General features: G+C 53.7%; 1 protein-coding gene across 2 annotated transcripts in view; it reads left to right on the top strand.

The window, feature by feature from the left end:
- SH3RF3 (SH3 domain containing ring finger 3) overlaps nucleotides 1-17,859 on the top strand; it is a 305,519-nt gene extending 287,660 nt beyond the window's left edge. For both annotated transcript variants that reach the window (XM_040975664.1, XM_040975663.1), the window contains 2 exons: nucleotides 8,868-9,202; nucleotides 17,691-17,859. In XM_040975664.1, coding sequence (XP_040831598.1) covers nucleotides 8,868-9,202; nucleotides 17,691-17,859 — 504 coding nt within the window. The remainder of the gene's footprint in view (nucleotides 1-8,867; nucleotides 9,203-17,690) is intronic.
- Nucleotides 17,860-18,189: the final 330 nt, after the last annotated feature.

Below are 18,189 nucleotides of genomic sequence, written 5' to 3'. Positions count from 1 at the left end.
TGCTGGTTGTTGCTTGGAGCCCCCACCAGGCTCGGCATCAAGACCCCAGTCCATGCCCTGCCTCTCCCCACCATTACTTGTGGCACAGTGGCTGGGTTTGCAAGAGTGAGCAATTGGCCTGTTCTGGCACAGCCTCAGCATCCTTGTGGAGGTTGGCCGGGAGCACTGCCGGAGGGCAGACGGAGACAAGCTGGGGCTGTATCTGGAAAAGAACTGCCTCCTGTATGACCAAGTCTCCCTTGCAGCTCTGTGATCACCGGTTTCCTTGAGTGCAGCCACAGGAATTCGGTCATTCCAGCTCTCCCTCAACCCACCACTGCCAGCCCCGCAGCTCAGGACACCGCTGTGTCTGTTTCCTTCCCCCCAGAGGCGTGCCCTGCATTGTCCACAGGGAAGCCTGCCCTGTGCGGTGCTGCACCTTCAACTGTCAGTTCACAACGAAATGGCCAGTTTCTCACTGCTAGGGGGAGTGGCGCATCCCCTCGGAATCCTCTGGAAGCCATCCATTCACACTACTCCCAGCTCTGCAACCCTGCTGCCCCCACCAGACAGATGTTCTGCGAGACTTCGGCCCTTGCTGATGACCTGGAAGCGTGGGCCTCCATGACACAATCATTTGCTCCAGGTTGATGGCATCCATGCACACAGAGCTAGGCAGGTGACACAAGCCCTAGACAGTGGGGACCCCTGTTTTCTACCTTGCTGTGGCCAGACAACCATGTCCTCTGTTAGGACACGCTGAGAAACAGGAGGAGGAGCATGAATGTGGCTGGCACTTCACATGTGGGAGTGCATTTGGTTCCCACAACAGGCTTCTATGGTTGGTGAGTTTGTTACCCCATTATACAGATGAGAGAACTGAGGCATGAGTGATTTCAGTGGCTTGCTCAAAGGCACCTGGCTGGTAAGAGGCAGAAGCTGGTTCGGGGTCACTTCTGCCCCTCCCAGGCTAGCTGAGCTAACATCTGGACGAGGATTCCCACTCTGACTCTGAGTTTCCTTGGGGTAGAAGCTCAGACCACAAAGCCCCAAGCAGCTGGAGGTTCTCCCCGAGCCACTGCCCTCGGTTGATGAGGAGGAGGACAGGGCCCAGCATGGGGGACCTGGACCTGCAACAGCCAGGCCTAACCTGGCCTCACTGTCTTGTCTGCCCTTCAGTGCCCTCGGCTCACCAGGCAGCTCTCCTGGGAGCAGAGACCAAGGGCTTTCGCACCTCTCACGGCAGAGGACATCCGGGGACATCTTCTACTGAGTTTGTGTGCTTTTTTTTTTTTATCTTAAAAGACTATGTAGGGGAAAGTATTTGGCTCTGTGTATCTAGAGCCTGAATCTCATAGGGGAGTAGCCCGATTCAGGTCCCAGCTCCAGCTCTTGCTTACAGATCCCTGTTAACGCAGGCTCTGCAGGCAGCTGTGATGACTGGGTGACCTGGGTAGAGTTCCGGGCTGTTCAGCCTCACCCATCTCTGGACGTTGCAGGCATTTCCGTGTGCGCATGTGCTTTCTCTGCCTGTTGAGTAAACAGATAAAAATGAGTAAGCGAGCTGGCTGGCTGGAGTTGCAAATGAGGAGATGAGCACTCGCCTGAGATGCTGGGTTAGAGACTTTTGGAGAGGCAAGATCTGCAGAGCCGGCCTTGCGCATTGACTTCCAGCAGGAGGACACTGGGGACCCAGCTTCCACGGGGGCTGAGGAACATCCCCTCCTGGTCCTGGCACAAAGAGCCCAGGCACTGTGAGACCCTCGAGAAAGGATGCCTGATGCATTGTCAGGAAATCTAAGAGGGAGGACCACCGCTCAGAGAGAAGGTGACAGGACTAGTGGGGCCTTGGAGATGCTGGGCGCCAGGGCAGGGACCCAGGCCGTGGGCTCTGGTAGATTTCTGCAGTTGACATGCGTGCAGCATGCTGGCTCCATTTTTACTATGCTGCGTAGGCCACCCAGCAGACAAGATGTAGCAAAGTGGCGTGTTTCCTTTGGCAGTGCTCCCTGCTCTTAGCCAGGGGCCTGTTAGCCAGGGTCAGGTGTGTTCCCTGAGGTTTGGAGCTTCTGAGAGCATCTCTGCCTGTGGTTGGGCTGCTGCAGTGGCCTGGAGAATGTTTTCATCCTGCTGTTGCTCTGCAGGTCTCTGAAGGTGTGTGGGATTAATGGCTGACCCTTTGGAACAGCCAGCCATGCCATCGTCCCTTGAGCAGGCTTGCACTCAGACGAAGTGATGCCAACTGCACAGGCATCCCTCGGGAAGAGCTCTCTGTAGCTGCTGGGGGCTGGGCTACCGCGTGCCTGCCCTCGGCTGCCAGTCTACCTGTTGCTCAGTCGCCCCCGGCAGTACTGAGACAGGGGCCTGGAGCAAGAGAGAGCCAGAGGTGCGAGAGTCCTTGGTCCCTGGGCCCCCCAGCAGCCTGGGAAGCCAGGAGGAGGGAAGTGACTTGTGGAGTGAGCTTACATACACTGAGATGTGGCAGTGCCACGAGGTCATGTAGTGTAGGACCAGCATTCTTTCACACTGAGATGTAGCAGTGCCACGAGGCCATGTAGCATGGGACCAGCATCCTTACACACACTGAGACATGGCAGTGTCACGAGGCCATGTAGCATGGGACCAGCATTCTTACACACACTGAGACATGGCAGTGTCATGAGGCCATGTAGCATGGGACCAGCATCCTTACACACACTGAGATGTAGCAGGGTCACGAGGCCATGTAGCATGGGACCAGCATCATCTCTGCAATCTGTTGACCACGTTTTGGATGAGGGAGTTTGGGCCCGGAGCTCAAGATCAGCCAGCTAATAAGTGTAGGGACACCCAGCTCCATCTGTCCCCCAGGCCATTCCGGAGTCCTGTACTTCCCACACTCGTCCTGGTGCACACGTTCAGTTTATGAAGCTCCCTCTGGCTCAGGAGCACTGCGTCGTTCCTGAGGGGCACTGTGAGCCCCTCTGCCTCCAGGCTGTTGTACTGGCTGGACATCCAAGCCTGTGTCCAGGCCCAGCTCCTGGGCATGCATCATGAGCTTAGCTCTGGTTCTAAGGACAGCTGGCTGCTCTAGCGGCTTCACCTTAAAGGAGCAGGATGCCCTCCAACTGCCACTCCTCCTGTCCTCGGCTCCCTGTTAACAATGTGTGGTGCAGTGCTACAGGCAGAAAAGCAACCAAGTGACCAAGGCTTCATGCCAGGAAAAACAAAAACAAACAACAAAACGTGTTGCAGAGAGCATCTCTTTCCATCAGAAACAGAAGCCAGTGCAAGCCCTGGTTAGCACTGGCCTCTGCTGCCTCCCATTCGCTACTGTGTCAGGAGCCAAGCTTCCCTGTCTCTGGCCTCTTGCCAGCACAAGATTCTTGAAGATGCTTTTTAATGTTTAGAAAACCCAATAGCACAATGCACAATTCCTGTCTCTTTAAAGATTAGGAAGATTTCCTCTCTATTCATTATAGCTCTTCCTCTCCTCTGTCCTTCCTGGAACTGCATTACATGCTTATATTTTTTACCAAGCTTTCTCTATTTCAGAAGCTGTGTTTTCAGGCATAATTGGAGATAAGCCTTTTCCCATTAAAATTCTCAGTGCTCGCCCCATTATGTTCAAAGCAACAGCTTGAAATTTTCTGCTTTTTGTTTCCTCTTTCAAATGAAGAAATACCTGTTTGCTGTCATCAGTCAAATGATATGGAAGTAAATCAGCCTGCCTGGGCTCCTGCCCAACTTAGCAGCTGACATCGGGAGTCAGGAGGGACCCTGGCATTGTCAGCAGGTGCTCTCCTGTCGCTGAGGCTCAGCCTGTGATCTGAGTGGCTTCAGCAAGGGTCACCATTCTCCATGCTCGGGTCACAGCTGTGACTGTCACCTGCAGAGTGGAGATGTGTGGCTGCTTCGTCTTTTCTTCTCAATGCTTCTGAATTTCCACCCTGCCTTCTGACGCTGAGAAATTCTTGTTAGCCACCAGGTGTACCGCAGGTTTGGAATTCTGTTCATTGAAGCTTTCCTGGGTGCCCAGATAACATGTTGAAAACTTGTTTGTTTTTTACCATGCCCCGTGTTTGGTGTGTACTCAGCCAAAGCAAAGTGGTTTTAAGCACTGCCCTGTGCAGAAAAGCATCAGGGTGATAAATCTGTTGAAGAGAAGTGATGCTTTGGCCTCCTTGATTTTGTGTACCATTGAGAAAGGCACACTTGTATGTCACACTTAGAGCTTCACTTCAGTGTGATGAAATGAATCGCATCCCTACAAATTTTCATGTTGCTTTTGGCAAGTCCAATTCTATTCCCTTTGGCTCCTTGCAATTTCGGAAACAATAGTCTGTAACTTATGCTTGGACTATAACCTGCAATGGATCTTCATTGAAGCTTGCATTTCATCTTCCTTTAGCTGAGTTTTGAGACTAATGTTCTGTAAAACAGTTAAGGCCCCCAGGGGAACCTCCCTCTCAATATTTGCCAAAGAATTCTTATTTTACATTAGTGGGTCACGGTTTTCCTGTAGCCCGCAGTGTAAATGAACACCTTCCGAAGTGGCCTTTGGAATGTTGGATTTCCCGGTGCTGAATCTTTGGCAGTGCAGTGTGTGTGTGTGTGTGTGTGTGTGTGTGTAAGCGTGCAGGCGCACACGCTAGTTTTCCTGAGTTCTCACTTCTTTCACAGGTTGATGCTTGGGTACAAAGGTAGTTCAAAAAGTTCATGGAAAACAAGTTAAACATGTTTGTTTTGTTGCAGTTTGTTGAAACTCATACGTAGTTTGTTGTTGTTGTTGTTGTGTGTGTATGTGTGTGTGTGCGTGCGTGTTTTGGATTACACGCATTTCATGAACTTTTCCAAGTCTGGCGTGGCTGGCCCTGGTTGCTAAATCCACCCCCTCTCCCCCCGGTGCCTGGCCACGTTTTCTGTTTGCAATAGCCACGTGGTCCTGTCTCCTGAGCCTCTGCACACTCATTGTCACCTGGCCTGTCACCTTGCTCCTGGGGAAGAAGGAGCCTCCCCTGGCAGCTGGCCAGCAGCTCAGACCCACAGAGTCACAAGGAACACTGCAGGGCTGCCCTTTAAAACTCAGTCTGGTCCTCTGGGCATGGCCCCCTGGGAGGTTCTGTCGCACTCCGTGTTGCCGTGGAAGAGCTGGAGGGCCCTGTGACTGCATTCTGTCCCCAGACAAGGATGTCCATCTCATGCTATTCTTACTGGGAATAACTAGCTAGGTTCCCCGTATTTGGCCAAGAACTTAATATTTTAAGATGAGTAGAGAAAACAGATCCTGAGAACAACAACGAACTCACCAAATATCAGGAGACACAGTTACAGTTTTTAAAGTGCTGTTTTGCTGTCTCCACATCCTCTCAGGTTGCAGAACAGGAAACGACGGTGGTGTCAGAAGTGGTGACGCTCGTGACCCACCCCCAGGGCCTGCTGCAGCCTTGCCTGTTCATTCATGGTGCTTAGCTATTAGTGAGACATGTGACAGAGGGTGGGAACCAGGTGGCTGATGGGATTGTAGGGGGAAGCCTTGCCAGCAGGGACCTTCCAGCTGGCAACAGCCTCGTCATCCCCATTAGGAGACAAGCAGCACACCTTTCTGCACATGTGTGCCTCCCAGCAAACAGACCACACTGCTGGTTCCCCCGGCGAGGCTGCACTGACTGAACTTTAGCCATCCAGAGGTGTCAATGGGGTAAAAGTGACCCAGCCCCAGGGAGTGCTAGCTATGGAAAGAGGGGCAGAACACCGCTGGGGAATCAGGAATAGGGATGCCAAATTCCTCTCTTCTCATCAGGCCCATGAATCAGGACCAGTCTTGGTCTTGGGAGAAACCCAGCAAATCCATCTTTCCTTAGTACACATTTTTGGTCAGCCTAAGTTGCATCATGTCAACTCTGTTGCCTTCCCATAGAGCTGCTCTCAAGCTCATCTGTGAGCTTATGCTGGCCAAGCACAAAGTGCCCCTTGGCCAGTCCTTACCTGCTTCACCGGGACCACTCAGGGAATGCTGGGAATGTCCACCATCAGCCCTGCTGTTACTTATCCGTACAAATGAAGTTCTAAACCTAATCAATCCTATTTAATCCTGGAGAATTAGGAAAGATCACCCATCCCCGTTACCAGCCTCTCATCTTTCCAAAACTTTGGGCTGGCAGTGGGCCAGCAGGGTCTTGCCCAATGTGTGGTGCCCTGCAGTGGGCATTTGTTCATGGGCCAGATTGCACCACCTACCCAAACCCACTGTAGAGGGACCATGAGAGTGCCAGGGCTGAACAGAATTCATCTAACGAACAGGTGCTGAGTGCCATGTTCAGCCCTGGTGCCGTGGTGAACAGTGACAGCAGGGCAGCCTCTCACAGCTGGTATTCCAGTAAGGAACTTGAAGGGGGTGGGGCAGCCTGGCCCTTCTGCAGTGCCAGGGTAGGGAGGGCATATGACAGTCACCTGCCTCACCAGGTGTGGAAGAGAGCCAGTGTGTTCAGGGCCTGCTGTGGGCTCAGACTGGATACCCTGGCAGGCCTGACTTCCCATGGCCTCTGCTGCTTCCCTAGGCACCAGGGGTTCCCAGCCTTGGCACGGATAACATCTGCATCATACAGCTCTTAGCCATGGGGTGCTGCCCATGCATTGGGTGTTGGAGGGTGCTCAGCAGTGTTTCTGGCTTCTGCCCACAGCTGCTGGTGACACCCTCCCCCCCCCCGAGTTGTGGCAATGCAGAATGTCTCCAGATGTTGCGCCCATCCCAGTGAGGTTCTCTGCTACATGCCTCCTGGGAATGTTGTTCTCCAACTCAGGTTCTGCAGTTCTTTCTTCTCTGACCTGTGCAAGCACCAACCATCGGACTCACCATGTCCCTTCGTCCAAGGCTGCCTGCCATAGCTGCATTGCCAGCCTGACTGTCCCTTCTCACTCCCACCCCTATGGAGCCCACTCACTCAGCACTGAGTCCCATTCCTCTGCTTCCTCCCTGTAAGATCCCAAAGTGCATTCCTGGGAACATGGACCCTTCAGTTGGGCTGCTAAAAAAAAAAATCCCTCTGAAATAATTGGCTGAGGGACTGCCACAACTTAAGTTGGCAGAAAATCAAGGGCTCCAACTAGATGTGTGTCAGGGGATCGCTCTGGGTTCCCTTCCATTTTCTGTGTGACTTCCAGGGTCTAGCATGGTGCACAAGATGCTCAGGGAATGTTTTCTTGGAGGGAACTTGGGACTGAGACAGGTTGTGGGCTGCAGGTGCAGTCAAGAAGTGCTGCAGCCCCCCATGCCAGCATAAACACTGGCAGAAAAGGTAGCATCAGCAAGAAGGACAGGCCAGCTTTGGAGAGCCCCACTCCTGGTGGGGAGAGTGGGGTGAAGTAGCACCTGAGACTCCAGAGACCAGCACCACCAAGCGGGGTTAGCAGATGCTGGCATGACTGTGTTACTGGTGATGACAGCCCTACCTTGACACCCTGCAGGGGAGACAGAAGAGCTAGGCGTGCACCTGTACTCTTGGGATGCTGTAGATGGGGGAGCCACCCTGGCAGTGACCACCCCAGCTATCCCCAAGTTATGTGGAACTGTTACCAGGGAATCACAGTCAAATAGCATCAGGAAGCAGAGCTCCCCAAAACTAAATATTGCGTGCGCACACACACACAGCCCTGAACCTTGGGGAATATGATGTTTTTTCTCTCGCATGTGAATTTTCTCAGTTCTGTAAGCACCTTTGATGTCACCATTGCAGACCATGACAGAGGGGGCTGAGCACGACCCCTTCCACTCAGGGATGCCAGAGCTCAGCATCAGAGAGAAGCCGCTCACTAAAGACTGGCCTGGCAGTCCAGGGTCACTGCCCACGGCCCCTGCCTGGGCTGGTCTCATCCTTCAGCCAGAGTTAGGAAGGTCCCCAGAGCATGCTCTAACTGCACACCACAGGAGGCCTGTCCCTTTAGAGTAGGACGGGCCTGAGGCAGTCTGTGAAACTCCTAGGACTGCTATTCCCTAGAGACGGATCTTCCCAGGGCAGGACAGACGGATGAGACGTGGGGATGACGAGTGGGCCAGAGCAGGGTCTGGACACTGCCAGAGGAGCGTGGGGGAGCAGGTTTATGATTGCTGCGCCAGATGTTTGGGTTCACACAGTGGTCTTGTGTACGAGGAGCCATGCCCGAGTGCCTGCATGCCCAAGCTGCCTATGGAAGAAGTGTTTTACCAGGGTATTTGCCAGTGAAGGATGCAGGCAGAGTGTGCCCAGACCCAGGCTCCTCCCACTCTCCTCTGCTGTTGGTGTGTTCTCTGCTTAGGAACGAGTAACCTCCCAAGAACATCTGTGATGCACACATGATACACACATGTGCCTTGACACTGTCACGCGCACACGGTGTGCAGACATGTGCATCAGCAAGTCCTGGCTGGCACAGTCAGGTAGAAGGTGCTGCCCAGAGTTTCCATGTGACTGCCCTGGAGGCTCAGGCTTTCACAGCAACAACCCAGGGAGAGGGCAGCTCATCTCAGGAAGCCTAGTGCAGACCAAGCCCAGATGCGGCCCAGGGACACGAGGGCTCTTTTCAGAAGAGCGTGGCCCCCGCAACAGGAACAAGCTCTCCATCCTGCAGAGACCCCTTGCGGGAATTAAGGGAGCAAACAGTGATGCTGTGAGCTGCTGGTTCTTCTGCTCACGTGGGCCAGGCTCACACTGGGGGAACCACACTACCAGCGTCGCTTGGCCGGTGTGGGCCACTTCAAGGGTTTTCTGGAGAAGAGGAGGAAGGGACAGGAGAGTTGGGCAGCCTTCAGGCCTCACTTTGCTTTCTTCCTCCTGCCAGCTTGCAAGGTGATGATGATTTTTTTCCAAGTGGCCTGAGCTCACAGCCACGGCTTTCAAGAATTAACGTAGACTTCTCCTGTGTCTCTCCAGAAAGAGAAGAAGAGCACGCTGCTGAAGCTGCTAGCCGGGGCCTCCACGAAGAAGAAGCCACGCTCCCCAACGTCTGTCTCTCCGACCCACGACGCCCAGGTGGCCATGGACGTCGTCCTCCAGGGCGCAATGGGCCCTGAAGTGTCCTCACTGTCCATCCACGGCAGGGCTGGGTCCTGCCCCATAGAGAGCGAGATGCGAGGGGCCATGGGGCTGGAGCCGCTGCACAGGAAGGCGGGCTCCTTGGATCTCAACTTCTCCTCACCCCCTTCCCACCAGACACCTCTTTCCATGGCTGCCATCCGCCCTGAGCCCAAGCCATTGCCCAGTGAGAGGTAAGTTGGGGTGTGGTCTGCAGCCTGGGTGGCTGTGCTTCAGGGCCCCTGGCAGCTGAGCCACCTGCGGGGGATAGAGACAATGGGGTTTCTCTGAAGACTGGTTTACCAGATGCTCTTGCCAACCCAACCTCCCTACCCCCAAGTTCCCCCCAAGTTCCCAGAGCGTGGTGGCAAGCGTCAGGGCCAGGGTGTGGTCCATATGCTGGACCCAACAGGTTCCTACTGGTGAACCAGTGAGGAATGTGAGAGAAACTTTTTCAGAACTGATATGGTTCCAGGAGCAAGTGTGAGAGCTCTGGTCAGAGGCACTGTGTCCTGCCAAGTGTGGGAGTCCCTGGAGTGGGCCCCAGGCATGAATCTCCCTTGTACAGGTGCCCCACCTTCTTGGTGTCTTGCATTCTGACATCCTTGCATTATGTCTCATCACCCGATGCTGGCTGCCAGTGTATCTAGTGTATTAAGTTGAACCACATGAAATTGATGACTTTAACCATTTTTTACACAAGCTGACAGCCTGTGAAGGTCTGGCAGCTGAGTCGAGCTGGGAGGTATGGCCCACCTGGGCTAAGGTTGCAGGGCAGCAGGTGCCCAAGTGTCCCATGTCAGGAGGGCCAGAGGAGCTCAGCTCCTTGCAGGAGCCGTCTGAGGGCAGTCCAGCCTCAGAGGCTCTCAGATGCAGGCTCCAAGGAATGCCAGGGCAGGCGATGGATGTTGAAGCAGGAGAATGGAAGATTCTAGCCATGGCAAGTCTCAGCACTGCTTGAATAAGGAAAACATGAGCATTTTCCTGGAAAAGAAATCTCAGCAATGCTGTCAGAATCCATTTGCCCTGAGTGCAATGCTAGCGCATGTAACACAGAAGGTAGGCCCCAACCTCAGTGCCTGCTACGCTCCTGGACCCCTTCCTGGGGCCACTTACCCACCCTGGGGCTAAGGCAAGGCTCCATACAGGTGGGGCTGGCATCTACTTCCTGTCAAGGACCAGGTACAGGTGCTATGCTGTTCCATGGCAGCTGTCAGCTCTGCCTTTGTAATGGAAGATAGCGAAGATGTGCGCCCACAGGTGGCCTGGATACTCTACTAGGGGACATCAAACTTAGGTTTCCTATAATTTTATTATGTTTTGAAACCTTCTGGTCTCTTTTTTAACCATTTTTAAGTGTGCCAAGTTTCTTGGCTCTTACGTTAGCCACAGACCACAGCTTGAGACGCCCCTTCTAGAGGAGGCTTTTGAGGGAGCCTACAGTGGCCGTGAGATCCAAGGTCCTGCAGAGGTGCTGTGGGTCAGCAGTCACCAGTTAGAGGGCAAGCTGGCACTTACGCTCTTGGAATCACAGTAGCTAACATCTGTGGAGTGTGTGCAGAGTGCCAACGGCTGAGACAGGAGCCAGTGCCAGCATCCAAAGCGGCCTTGCCCAACCCCAGCGTGTTCCCTGCAGCCTCCTCCCAAGTGCTTCCTTCTTCAGCATCCTCACTTTATAGATGAGGAAGCAGGTTCCATAAAACGTTAACTAGCTTGCTCAAGATCGCACAGTGAGGTGGCAGCTGAGCCAGAGATGCAACCGAGGGATTTGGATTCTCTGAACCGCCTCACTTCATGGGGCGCAAGGTCAAGAGCCCCAAAATACTCGTAAGGGCCCAGGATGGAGGCCATGTGGCTTGAGAATATTGTGGAGCACATCACAGTCCTGCCAGGTGCAATGCCTGCTCCTGAACCCTACACACACAAACACATACGCATGTACACACATGCATGCACACGCATGTAGAGACACATGCACATATACACACATGCCCACACATGACACAGAAGAAGCAGCCCTGGGGAGATGCAGGGTTGCCATTCACTACCTAGAAGTCTGCCATTCTCCAGAGCCAACAGGCCAGCTCTGTGCCTTGGGATGAGAGGCCACCATGGCTGGCACTGGTGGCACAGAGGCAGAGAGCTGCTGGCCTGGCCCCACACTGGAGAGGTTCCTTAGGAGAGGGTGAAGGAAGAGAACATGCATGTGTATGTGGTGTGTATGACTTTGTATGTATGTGTGTGTGTGGTGTGCATGGCTTTGTATGTATGTGTGTGTGTGTGGTGTGCATGGCTTTGTGTGTGTGGTTTGTGATATACATGATTGTGTGTGGTGTGCATGTGTGTACATATCTATGTGTATGTGTGTGGTATGTGTCCATGTGTACATGGTGTGTCCATGACTTTGTATGTTTGTGGTGTGTGGTGTGCATGGCTGTGTGTGTGTGGTGTGCATGGCTCTGTGTGAGTGTGGTGTGCTTGGCTTTGTATGCGTGTGTGTGTGTGTGTGTGTGTGTGTGTGTGTGTGTGTGTGTCTTTGTGTGTATACTCGTGTGTGTGTAGTGCCTGCCCACATGGTGTGCATGAGCATCTGTATGCCCACGTATTTGCTTGTGTTCCTGTATGCTGTATCGATATGTGAGTGTGGTATGAATGTGCGATGTCATATGTGCCCATCTGTAAGGTGGACAGGAGTCCCACCTCTCCCTGGACAGCAGTGCAGTGCACCTAGACTCTGCAGGGTGGTGGAGCTGCTGCTAATCTGGATGGGCTGTGACACGTTCCATACTCTTCTCCAGCCATGGAGAGCACACTCCCTGTGGCCCCTCCAGTTTTATTTTCAAAACAGGGCTCCCACACTCTCAATAAAAGGCAGTGCAAACCTGTGCTCTGAAAAGCTGTTGATGTCTCTGACTCCCATCATCACTGCCTTTGTCCGAGTATGCGATCTCATCAAGAACTATTGTACCCAGAGACTCTGTTCCCATTTCATCCCCTCACTTCTTGCAGAACTCACGGAAAAGAAGATTTTCAAGCACAGCCTAGAACTAAATTGTTAGCCAGGTCCCCAAACAGAACCCACCCTTATCCCAGGCAGTCACAGGCTGCTGGTGTCGGTGGGAGCCAGATAGGTTGAAGCTGAAGCCGTGACAGGGCCATGCCTCAGCCTGGGATGGCTCTGGCCCTGTGGGCCGGTGAGTCCTTCACAGCTTGTCTTGGCAGAGGAAGCGCTGGGGAGTGGCCACCATGCCAGCAAAGGTGAGGGTCGCTGATGGCAGAATCCCTACATGTTCACCCGAATGCCAGATATGGGCTGTCCTGAGCTCCGTGTGTTTACTGAGATGGGGCTGCTGGTAAGAGGGGAGCTGGGGGCAGTCAGAATTGAAGTTCCCACCCCATAGTATGGAGGATGAGCCACTGGCTGCAGGTGCCATGGGGTTGCTGCCTGGCTTTGCTCAGCCATTTCTACGCACAGACCATCTTGGGACCAACTACAGAAGCAGAGGGAGCAGCTCTTCTTACCACTATAGGGAGGAAGTCCGGGTGAAGGTACTACAGAGGGCACGCCAAGGGGGCTGCCTCCCTTAGCCCATGGTAACAACCTGTAGGAACCAAGTCCCCAGTGTAGTGAACAAGCCGGTGGGCCAGTTACCAGTAACTTCCAAAGGCACTTAAATCTAAGCCACCTAAACAGACTTTTGAAAGAATACACAGAGCGAAATTTCTGGAAGCTGCCTGGGAGATGCACAGCGGACTAGACATCACGTGTCATCAGATGAAAACCATCTACTGGCCTCATCTCACCAGTAGGGCTGGCAATGGTCAGTCCTAGCTGGGGCCAGCTCCTCCTCGGGTGCCCACCTGGCTGTTGCTGTATGTCCCTGCAGTGGCAGAGTGGCTAGGCGAACATGGATGCATGTGTCACCCATCAGTCATTTTGCCCTAAGTTTCTTCAGCTCTTGAGTCCCAGGACCCACATAGGTTAAATGATAGATTGATACCTCAAGAAGTATGAGCGTACAGTGACTATATATATGCGTGTGTGTGTATGTGTATTTGCTTAATGCAAGTAGGATGACGATGGTTATGAAACTCCAAATCCCTCCCGCCCCCAGTGCATCTCTAGCAATCCTTTTGTCTTTAGATTGATTTATTTGCCCATCAGAAGGTCAGAGAGCAGGATAGAGGGAGAGCTTCTATCCATGGGTTCACTCCCAAATGGCCTCAAGCATCAGATCCGTGCCAGGAATTCCATCCTGGTTTCTCACGTGACAGGGGCCTAAGTACCTGGACCATCCTCCATTGCTTTCCCATGCCCATCAGTAGGGAGATTGATAAGAATGAAGCAGCTAGAACTTGAAGTGGCACTGATACAGTACGCCAGCACCATCAAAGGTGGCAGCTTATCCACAATGCTGGCTTAATCATTCCCTGGGTCTCATTGGGCTATAAGTCATTAGGCTAAATTGGGATTTAGAAATAGTTAGCTTTAATCCCATTATGTGTTGTAGTAGCCAGAATCATGGCTCCTCATGTTTCCTATGCCTTTACATATGAAACTTACGTGGCAAGGCAGGATCAAGGGGGCGGGTTGAATTAAGCTTGCTGCTCGGCTGGCCTTCACGGGGACGGTGGAGGGGTGGTGGTGGTCCTGAGGTCTGCACAGGGACCCGGCACAGAACCAGAGGCTCCTTACGGCAGAAGGGATGGTCAGGATGATGCAATCTACAAAGGACTTGAAGTGCTCTTGGCATCTTTGAGGAAGAGGAAGGGGCTCCGGGGAAGGATGGTGAGCAAAGCTCTACAAACCAGAAAAGGCAGGGGGGCAGATTCCATCAGGAACCTGCAGACAGAATCGGGCACCTTGATTTTAGCCAAAGAAAGCTATTTCACAAGTAATAGGTGTGCGTGTGTGTGTGTGTGTGTGTGTGTCACTGTGTGTGGTCGTGCGTCAGGCAGCTAACAATCCTGGCTTGGAGTGGTGGTTCTAGTTTGGTGGTTTGAATTTACAGTGCAAGCCTTTCACTTTCACTCCCCTATTCGGCACATTGCGTTTATTATTATAATGAAATGTTCTCATTGGATAAGTGGCCATAGCTGTAAGCAGCGTTAAGTATCCTCGGGAGGTTTAAGGTAGGTCAGGCTGGATGTACCAACTGCTCCCCCTCCACATGGCCACAATAGCTGGGACTCCATCTAGGTCTCGACCCCTGGGAGTGGCGGGATCCCAGGCATTTCCACTGCCTTCCCCAGCGTGTTAGCTGGAGCTAAAACAGAGCAGCCTCGACTCAAAGCAGCGTTCATACCCAAGATGCCAGCGTTGCAGGCGGCAGTTTAACTCACTGTGCGAGGTTTTCAACTTACAGAGAATTTATCGGAACGTAACTCCATCCAAAGATGCATCTGTACATGTCTTCTGGTCATAACCAAGTTCCTAACAGAACACCACATCCCTCCAAGGCAGGAACCCATTTGCCCTTGACCATGACTAAGTAAATACTCTGACAAAGGAGCCTCGGGGAGGGCCTTGTTGTGTAGACCGGGCCTCAGCACAAAGTGACTTGCATATGCAGCTGTCACAATTCATCCTGATTCTGACGGCTTGGATGTGTGAGCCTCTTGGCTGTCTGTATTACAACGTGGCTGACTCGGAGGGGCAGGGCCGCTCTCATTTACGGCACCACAGTCCTGACCTGGGCGTGGCGGCCATCCTCAGCTGCTCACAGAGCCTGTGTATCTAGGACTGAGAGTCGGTTGCTTGCATGAGCAGGAAGAACAGCTCATAGTCTTGGAATGATCTGGACAGAAACACTGAATGCTTGTCTCCTGTAAATTCAGCCCATATCCATCTGAGTGCATTAAATCACTGAATTGCTCAGAAGCACCAAATTATGTCTTTCTAACAAATTACAGTTTTAGAGCTGCTTGTTTGTTTCACATCTGGCAGTTGAGGCAAAAGCCAAAACTTTCATTCAGCATCTGAGACTCATCCTGCCCTTCCCCATCCTTTCCTTTGGGGAAGAGAGGGAAAGAGCAGGTGCTGGGAGAGGAAGCAGAGGATGGCAGAAAGCCACAGGTAGGCTGGCCGCCGGTCCTGTGGACACACAGAGCCTCGGTGCTAGACAGGTGGGAGTGGGGTGTCTGGTGACCTTGTCACTCAACTTCACGGTCTGCTGGCTGTATCCCAACAGCATCTGTCCTCCCTTAAGGAGGGGCCCACAGTGGTCCTGGCAGTGGCACCCTCCACCCTCCCAGCCTCCACACCCCTGGGAGCCAACATCTGGCTCGCCGTAGACGGCAGCAGGAGCAGATACATACAGCCTTCCCACACCTGCAGACATTCCAAGGCTCTTAGACTTGGCTGCTGCTCCGGGCTGGGACTCGGATGGGGGCCTGTCTTTCCCAGATTTCTCAGGAATATAATAAACACTGCACAGCCACCAAGTCAGTTTCAGGAGCCCATTCTCACTGCTTCCTGCTCTCACCCTCCTGAAGTGGGCTGGGGCCAGGTGCCACGGGCTGTGAGCTCCCTCTGGGCAAGCCTCGGGTTTCTCTGGACATCAGTGCCAACCTAGCACCGATCTGAAGCCGCCAGAAGCTGTGTTTGATTGGTCCCAGGCCAAATGGGTGGGCTCTCCAGGCTGCGGGGCAAGCCAGGCTGAGGAAGGGTCAAAGTCCCGTTTGCATGATGTTTGTAGAGAATTCATTTTCCTGACCTGTCCCCCAGAGTCTATCAGATAGAAATCCTGAAGTCTGTGGGCTGTACTCAAAGAGATGCTGGCTTGGAGTCTCTTTCACTTTGTTGTATAATGCCCTCGTTTCTCAAAGCCCTGAATCCCTCTATTCTGATACTCTGGGTGCTGAATCCCCTGGAGAACCCCTCAGAGAGTCAGTGCTGGGGGAGGGGGGGCAGGGAAGTGGCAGAGATGGGCCAGCAGCCAGTGCCCAGGCACTGCCAGGGCAGGAGGCAGTCACTGGGCTGGATTCCTCATGGGTGCCTACTGCAGACTTGGACTCTCAGGAAGCAGCCCCTATGATGGCTCCCAGGTCCTGGGGACCCACTCACATGGGTGCCAGCTCTCCTGGAATCTCTGCAGCTGTCTTCAGGACACGTGTCTTCAGCTTTGTTGCCAATCTAATTCTGTGACTCGATGCTCCCTTAGGGCTTATGGGAGACACAGAATCCAGGCTGTAGATGTGGGCACTGGGCTTGACATGTCAGGCAGGTCCCACAGCCTAGGGAACCCAAATGCAGGCCCTAGGACGGCTGGCTCAGTGCTATAGGCATGCTGCAAGCAGCCTACAGGGCAGACTCCCTCCGTCTACCCAAACGCAACACATCAGGTACTTGACTCCTGTCCCTTGCTGTTGCCCACAGGAGTGGCCATCAGGGCAGCTGACAGTGAGAAGCAAGATGAGCCATGGCCTTCCATGCTCTGAGAGCTGAAGAGACAACAAACAGAGGCACTGAGCGGGAGGCAGATCTGGGGTGAGCATGGCCTCATCCTGGGGTGAGCATGGCCTCTGTGGGCCTGTTCCTCGCCCTCTGAGTCTGGGGTGACTATGTGTATGCAGACATTAGCACATAGAAGCATAGCTGGTCTCCCAGGATAACAGGATAGTACACAGTCCCTCAGTACCCATGAGGGACAGGTTCCAACAATCTGAACACCAAAGCCACGGACACTCAAGTGCCTTACAGCAAAACCTGCGGAATTTGCACAGAGCCTCCTCGCTTGCTTGGGACATCCAGTACACTACGGATGCCATGCCAACTGCTTAGGCATGATGACGGGGCCAGGAGTCTGCACGTTCGGTCCAGGCACGATTCTCGATGAGCATTTGGCATTCGTGGTTGGTTGGATAGAGAGTGGAGAGCCAGTGGCATTGATGAGATGCGCCTGGCGTGAGCTGAATCAAGCTGCTGTTTCGGCACCAGGGAGCAGTCCCTTTGAAGGCGCAGAACTGCCAAAGATTGGAACTGGGTCCTCACCGCATGCACCTGGGCTTGCTGGCCGATGCCTGTGGGCCTGGGCAGAAGGGCCCCATGTTGCTGGGGGCGGGGAGGTATGGAGAACTCTTTGAGCAACCCCGAGGTTTGCTTGGTAGCATCCTCCCAGGGAGGGTCTTGGAGCTGTGTGTGTGTGTGTTGGTGCACCATGAGTGCTGTTGGGCCTAGGGTCACCCTGAAGTTCCATGCCCCAGGCCAGCTGCTGCAGAAGGTCACCCCTGGCCTCTGTCCTGAGAGCAGCTGCCTTAGCTCAGAGGGGCCCTCCAGCCTGTGCCACCCCGCCAGGGCCCAGGGGCAGAGGCTGCAGCCAGAAAAGGGCTCTTCTGGTTTCTTAGGATTGTTGGAGCACATTTTAAAAAGAAGGACTTTTTCTGAACAGCATTCAAATACCTTTCACATGCCAGGTAGGGCCCAGACACCTGAGAGTTGGTAGCACAGGTGACAGGTCTGCTTGTCACCCAAGCCCTGGAGCTAAGGGACTGCAGTGGCCATGGCTGGGATGCGGGGGTTGGGGACAGGATCTACGTCAAAGTCCACACTGTGGACAATGGCTTTGTAATGCTCTTAAATTAAAAAATGAAGCTGTTACACTGGCAGAAAGGGAGGACAGGGGGCCTTGCAGGCCAAGCTCACGCTCCCCCCACCCCGTCTGCTTCCTCCCCCTTCACCAGATACCGCGTCGTGGTCTCGTACCCACCACAGAGCGAAGCAGAGATCGAGCTGAAGGAGGGGGACGTAGTCTTTGTGCACAAGAAGCGAGAGGACGGCTGGTACAAGGGGACCCTGCAGCGCAATGGCCGCACCGGCCTCTTCCCTGGAAGCTTCGTGGAGAGTTTCTGAGCCGTTGAACCTCTGCATCCCACCACCCCAAGAGGAGGCCTCTCAGGAGGAGGCCACAGCATGGGGAGGGGGGGCCGCTGCCTTGGTCAGAGAGCCCCAGGTGCCATTGAAGGTACCTGACAGGTAGCACCCCGGACTGGGATTGGGTTGGGTTGGGTTGGGTTGGGGCATGGGGGCCATGCCTTCTCCCACACCCAGCACTGAGGGGGCATTCTGGGTTGTCACACAAATGCCCGCTTCTCCATGTGGGCTACAAGAGAAGTACAGGGGCAGGTGCCCCAGCAGGACTGGCAGATGTGGATTCACAAGGGGGCACAGACTCGCAAGGTA

The sequence above is a fragment of the Ochotona curzoniae genome, unplaced genomic scaffold (genome assembly GCF_017591425.1).
Source record: "Ochotona curzoniae isolate NIBS_2020 unplaced genomic scaffold, NIBS_Ocur_1.0 contig_2688, whole genome shotgun sequence".
Taxonomy (NCBI): domain Eukaryota; kingdom Metazoa; phylum Chordata; class Mammalia; order Lagomorpha; family Ochotonidae; genus Ochotona; species Ochotona curzoniae.
Note: the sequence above shows the minus strand (reverse complement) of the source record. Positions and strands in the feature narration are given on the sequence as shown.